Source organism: Malania oleifera, chromosome 2, assembly GCF_029873635.1.
Source record: "Malania oleifera isolate guangnan ecotype guangnan chromosome 2, ASM2987363v1, whole genome shotgun sequence".
Taxonomy (NCBI): Eukaryota; Viridiplantae; Streptophyta; class Magnoliopsida; order Santalales; family Ximeniaceae; genus Malania; species Malania oleifera.
Genome location: NC_080418.1, coordinates 55499088 through 55505816, shown reverse-complemented (window position 1 = coordinate 55505816; position 6729 = coordinate 55499088). Strand labels below are relative to the sequence as shown.

The following is a 6729-nucleotide window of genomic DNA, read 5'->3' as shown; positions in this document are numbered from 1 at the left end:
GATTTTGTTTTCCTTTTAGTGTGTACATGTGTAGTCTTTTGGCCCCTCTTGGTTGAGGTTTCCAATGTTCCCATGATCAAAATTGCTATAAACAACTTGGGATTTTACCCTAAGCATAAAATCATGGCCAAAACACATTCATGTTTTTTTCTTGATTGTAAGATAGTTGTTTTGTTCTGATTATGTCTAGTTTTTTTCAGCTATTTCTTATTTGCTTTCTTCCCCATAGTTTGCTAAACTTGAACCTTCCACATAGGCTTATCTGTTTCATGAGGATCCATGGCAAAATCATGTTTTATTGCTTGTTCTTCCATTAATTACATACAACAATGTGTAGCTTGTGTAGGGATCATGTTCTTGTTATTATTTCAAGGTTTATTACATAAGACTATTGTTTGATCAATTTTACAATTTGTTTCATGTTTGATTGGATGGTATGATCCCTAGATTAAGTAAAAATTCTATTATTCTCATTTATTTTACAATTAGTCAAATATATGTGTATATGAAAGTTCGTGTTTTTGTTCTCTCTTTTGTCTTCAGGCATATATTTTGCGTCTGGTCATGCATGATGATGCATAGTGCGTAAAGATTATATTTATGTCTAGATATGCTGGTTCATGGTGTATATAGGTGCTGTATTCATCAATTGCTTCTTCTTTTTTTTCATTGATTTCATGAAATATGGTTTGACATAGTGATGATTATTGTTGATATTAATTTCTCTGTATAGTGGAATGTCTAATGTATATATAATGTTTGTATACTTATTTTATTCTTCTTATATGATGAGTGCAGAGGGCAAATTGAGGTGCTTAATGAATCTTTCCCCCGATTCATCAACCTTCTCAATTTGTAACTCAACTCCCAAACTTTTAGTATGCTTTTCTCAGTTGAAGTCAATAAAGGCTTTTGCTTATTTTTTTTAAAAAATAATAAGATGGCAACTCTTTTTATTAAATTGATATCCTATGACTTGAAACTATAGTAACCTAGGATGAATGTGTTGCCATCATAAGGTTACATGGTTAAGGGGTAATAGTCCATTAGAATTCCCACAACTTAAAGATTAGGGATGGTGGACATTACTTAGATTAAGCAAGTTATTCAAAATTAAATGAGTTTGAGGTCATGATCCCCCCTAGGTTCCTATTACTTGATTTATTTAATTACATAATAAGGATTTATCTTACAAAACTTGGAAAGCAAACCCAAAACAATTTCCACCTAAAAATCCTTATTTCTCAAAATTCCATTTTTTATAAATAAGAATCATAAGGACTTTCAAAAAATATTAAAAGCTATCTAAATGAAAAAAAATTATTTTGGTGAGCCCGCAGGGTTGGGTTCACAATTCTCCTGTCTGAGCCCTATCTATTACATCCAAAGCTTGTGTGCAAAACAAGTCCCACCACCCAAAATAAATACACATGAACAAATTTATTTGCACTTATCTTCCCTTCCTTTCTCCTCTCATTTGGACCAACTATAGTGTATGTTTCTTTAATAAGCCCAATTTCAAACCAAAACAAAAATATGTATATAATTTGTTTTGAAATTAGAATAAACAACACTCACAAGAGGATACATTCTATTTACAAAAATGTTTGCTCTGTGAAGCACAGTCTACACCAGCTCCCAAACATGCCACCCAAATCACCTGCCAAAAAATTTAAAAAAAAAATGGAGACTCTTAAGTAATATTGCTCTACAATAAAATGTGTTCCTTCAAAAAGTTTGAATAAAATGCATGTTCCATCAAGGAATTATATGCTTTGGATTATTGAAAAATCTAAGGGGCATATTGGATCATTATTCCATAAGAACACAGATTACCTTGGCGCACACAAAAGCAAAGTGACTGCAATGCTGACGGTCAACCAATACTCTCTTCCAACTCTTCGTAGTAAAACTGCTTCAGAATAGTGCAACCAGGCTCTTTGAAACATTCGCCTCGCTGTACACACTGAAAAAATGATTGAAAAGTGTTTATAACATCCAAGCTTCCCCAATGTCTTGGTAGAGAAAGATCCATTACCACTGGTTCCCAAAAAAGATTTATCCTTGCAGCAAGATGACTTCTGCTAATTTAATAGCATTAGCAAGATCCTAACTTCCAGTGAGTGATTAAAGATCATAGCAATCAAAAATGCAAAATCCTTGCTTGTTGATTTTTTCTCCGTAGCTTCTTCACTTGTCTTGTAAACCCTGAATTACGAAGGCCATTAAGGACAGCATTCTGAGCAGACCTGAGAATTTTCGTGCCACTTTTTAAGCAAGAGAGGACGAGCTTGGATGCAGTTAGGAATCTCCTTGCTTTACAAAGATTGTGCACTAAGGAAGAATAGGTAAAAGAATCCTTCAGCACCATTGACTCAAACACCTTCATTGCATAGTCAATCTGACCAGCTTTACACAGCCCATCAATCATACAATTGAAAGCAACTAAGTTGGAATCAAGGCCCATCATGTTCATATAATCTATATGTCTCCAAGCCCCCTCAAAATTGCCTGCCTTACACAATGCATCAATCAGAATGGTGTGAGTATATTCGTCACATTCCAATCCTCCCTTCTCTATCTCCTCCAGCAACTCATAAGCCGCTTCAAATTTACCTTCTTTACAGTGCAGATTAACCAGGGTGTTATATGAAACTATATCAAGATTTATACCATTCCTCACCATCTGTACCATGAAATCATTTGCCTCTTCCATCCTCCCCATTTTAACTAAAGCACCAATGGTTGTACAGTATGCAAAGGCATCAAAGGCATAACCTTTACTTTTCATCTCTGAGAAAATCTCAAGCCCTTGTTCCAGCCTCCTGGATCTAAAGCAACATTTCATCACTGTAGTGTAAGTTATGGCATTCGGCACCTGCCCTGATTCCCCAAGCTCCTTGAGGATCCACCTAGCTGCCCCCAACCTACCTGCCTTACAAAGTCCATTAATAAGAATATTGTATGTTATAGCTTGAGGATCAAATCCACGACTCCGTAGATGCCTGAATAACATTAAAGCATTACTCATATATCCATTCTTGCAGAGGCCATTAATCATGGTATTAAATGTGGTTGGACATGGAGAAAGACTGCTCATGAAAATGTCCTGAAAAACCTTGTTGGCCTCGTCAGGTTTTCCCACTTTGAAGAAGCAATGCATCAATGTGTTGTAACTCCACAAATCAGGAGGGATACCCATTTGAAGCATTTCTTCAAACAGGTCCAAGGATCGTGATAACAGGGAATGCCTAGAGGCACCAGCTATCAAGGAATTGTATGTAATAACATCCGGACGTATCCCAGCTTCTCGCATTCTATGAAGAACAGCATAAGCTTCGTCAATTCCAACAAACCGACAATAGGCATCAACCAATGTATTGTAAGTTACAACATTCGGGAGCACTCCTAATCTTATACCATCAATTAAAACGGTTTCAGCTTTCTCCAGTTGGCGGGATTTACAGAAACATGATATGCATATATTCAATAACTTGGTTGATAATCTACAGACCATTCTACACACTAACTACCAAAAAAATCCAAAGCAAAACCAAACCTGCAAAATATTCCAATTGTATGTGTCAAAATAAATTTGATTTCTTTTCTTTTCTCTTTTTTTCCAGAATTAAGGGAAATAAACAAATATAAACACAAACTAGGAAACTAGAAGTAGGAAACTAGAAGAGTTGCTCAATCTACTGAGGCTGATTCGCAGAAAACTAGCATCCCTAGTGCTAAAACTGAAAATAAATATACATTAGCATCGGAAAATCAGGATAAACTTCAATCATGGTTCTCTCTAATCACCCACATGAGCTTTACCTTCATTGATGACTGGTCTACCAAGCTCCTAGAGAGAGAAGAAAAAGAAGACGAACACCTATACCAACAAGGGAAACAGGTACAACACAATACGGACAGTGATCTGGCCATTTTGTAAAAACAAGGATATGACATTGCAGGGTTATTTAACTAATATAAAAAATATATATTTAGGCATTTTTTTCCTCCTAAACGAAAAAAATCAAAAATTGACATAATAGCCATATTGTGATCCATTTATCAAGTTAAGCAAATAGCAATTAAGCAAGAGAGCAGTGACAGCAGTCCAAGTTCCATATTTCCATAGTTTTATAACATGGTAACAATAATAATATTGATAATTTGACAATTAATATTAAATTATTGACATCAATATATCAATATCATCATCCATCAATTTTTTAAAAACAAATATACAAAATAATAGGTAGTGGGCCAGTGGGGGTCCTAGGGAGGAAGGCATCGCAAGCACACTACACACTGAAGATGCACTTTTTGTGCTTGGACAGTCCCCCATTTTAACTTTCGATTTTGAAACACTGGATGTGTTAACATCAATTCTGTATTTAACTATTCAAACACAGAAACATCAAATTTGTGCTTGGGCACTCCAATGGTTCCGAACTAGTAAAAGTTCAAAACAGGCAAGGAGATGGAGAAGAGGGAGGGATTGAAGGAGGGAGGGACTCACATTAAGCAAAGAAGAGCCTTCGAGCCTTCGAGAGAGAAGAGGCTGAAAGGAGTGTCGCCAGTACTAAGGTGAGCTCTTCGGCAAACAGAGAGGGGCTCGAGCAAAGAAGTTCCCTCAAGCCTTCGACAGAAGTCAAGATCGACGTCGACGAAGGCTAAAATGTCTGGCCAAGAAGGCTAGGAGGCTGGGGTAGAGGATCAAAAGCTAGGAGTATGGGATCGCGTGTGCTAGGGTTCAAGTCTTCGCCGAAGGAACTAGACCTGCTCGTCTTCGATAGAAGGTGGCCGAAGGAGCAAGGTAAACGCGGCATTTTGGTATAAAACGTCTCTGCATGTAGGGGTGAGCAAACGGTCGATTCGGCCAAATTTGGGTAATTAACCGAATTAACCGAAAAATTCAGTTAAATAGTGCTGTTAACCAAACCGACCGAACTGATGGATGACACCGAACCGACCAGACCGAATTGCAAATTCAGGTAATTCGGTTAACCGATTTTAACCGAAATTATTTAGGATTAATTGCTAGAAACAAAATACAATTATAATTTTTTTTTTTAACCAAATCCAGCTTAATTACCTCTTGTTTTCCTTTCATTTCCTCTAACAAAATGCTTGATCCAAACAATTGAAGTTTGCAAGATCTACACAGGCAATAAAACGAAGAAAGGTACTCTATCCACAACATAAAGCATTCTTACCTTAAAAACTTTTACATGCTTACTATGTCATCAATAGTCGATTGACCTAAAGAAACACGCATGGCTTTGTTTATTGAAGGAAAAAACTAAAATAAAACAATATGCTTACCTATTGCATTCATATTCATAACTTAGTAAATGGCAATCAAATGCAGCAAGCTAAAAAAAATGTGGTTCTGGGTTTCAATTATTAAAAATGCATGCAATGAGCACGCGTTAATCATCCCACTTAAATTTAATCAATGCATTTGTTGTGAATAGCATTTTAATGAATAAATTTGCATCACTTTTTCTGGCTAAAAGAAAATAAAATTACAATACAGCATTTTTCCACAAAACCAAATGGAAGCAGACACTTGATAATGTTTCAATGGAATATGTTCTCATTGAATTTTCAAGATTTAAAATTTTCAAGCACTAAATAATGCATTCCAATAAAACTAACCAAGAACCAGGATAAATTTTATTTAGATTTCACCTAATTTTCATCGCTCTAAGGTGGTGTTTGGGAGCATCCATTAAATATTTTGAACCCGAATTTAGTAAATTTGAAAGAAAGTCAATACAATTTTATTCTACATTTTGTCCAAATCCACGCAAATTCAATTTTAATGCCTGAAACTCATATACACCCAATCATAGAGTAATTGAATTTCAATTGGGTGCTCGAACAGCCCTATATCAGTAAAAAAATTTGACCTTGATAAAACAGTTCAACAGCTTAGTAATGAACTTAAGAAAGTTAAATTCAACGCATCCATCTCCATTCCACTTTGTAAACGTCAAAACTTTGTCGTCTCCAACATCAGGAAATACCAAAATGTTAACTCAAAGCATCATGCCTCCTTCCCAACCGCAATATGAAGGAAAATCAAACATCAAATATGAAAATTTCAGCAAAGAACGAAAAATTACGAAGCAGTGAGAAGATTTCTACCAGAAATTAAAAATGGAGCAGCAAAAATGTCGATAAATGCGAACCCAAAAAACGCAGATAAATATAATAACAAAAGTGGAAGAAGAAGAAGAAGAGGGGGAGGAGAGGAAGAGTTACCGGCTTGGCACGGCGAGCTGGTGACCGCCGGAGCAAGAAGAATGGAACACAAACGCAGCGACTGGTTGGGGTTTCGGTCTGAGAACGAAGTGAGCTGTTCGTGAGCTGTGAAAGACGACGAGAGTGTGAGACCCCTCCGCCCTTTTTCCCCACAAGGCCCAAGCCCGACTGCCCGAGCCGGCCTATTCCCTAACAAATAAAATTTATATTCATAATTTATATTTAAAATCTAATTAATTAACAAATCGATTAATCGGCTAAGCGAATTATTTTTTACTGTTAACCGAACCGAAACCAATTAATCGAATTTTTGTAAAATCCCAATTGAACCGACTGAACAGGATTTACCCAAATCGAACTGACCAATTTCAGCCAATTAGTTTGATTAATTCAGTTTTCCCAAAATTATGCTCACCCCTGGGTGTGTTTAAAATTAAAACCAAAAAATTAAAAATTAAAAAA

At 36.0% G+C, this 6729-nt stretch overlaps 1 protein-coding gene across 4 annotated transcripts; it reads right to left on the bottom strand.

Moving 5' to 3' along the window:
* Nucleotides 1-1439: 1439 nt before the first annotated feature.
* On the bottom strand, nt 1440-6461 carry LOC131149406 (putative pentatricopeptide repeat-containing protein At4g17915). Of its 4 annotated transcripts, none has more exons than XR_009135211.1 (3): nt 6268-6461; nt 1837-3559; nt 1440-1660 (listed from the first exon to the last, which is right to left on the bottom strand). XR_009135211.1 is itself a non-coding variant. In XM_058099830.1 (2 exons), exon 2 carries the CDS (start codon nt 3515-3517, stop codon nt 2144-2146), a length of 1374 nt encoding a protein of 457 aa, XP_057955813.1. In that variant the 5' UTR covers nt 3518-3559; nt 6268-6447; the 3' UTR covers nt 1440-2143. The 4 variants fall into 4 exon arrangements, 1 of the variants encoding a protein (XP_057955813.1); XR_009135213.1 differs by having other exon boundaries at nt 1837-3317; nt 6268-6457; XR_009135212.1 differs by having other exon boundaries at nt 1837-6058; nt 6268-6429.
* Nucleotides 6462-6729: the final 268 nt, after the last annotated feature.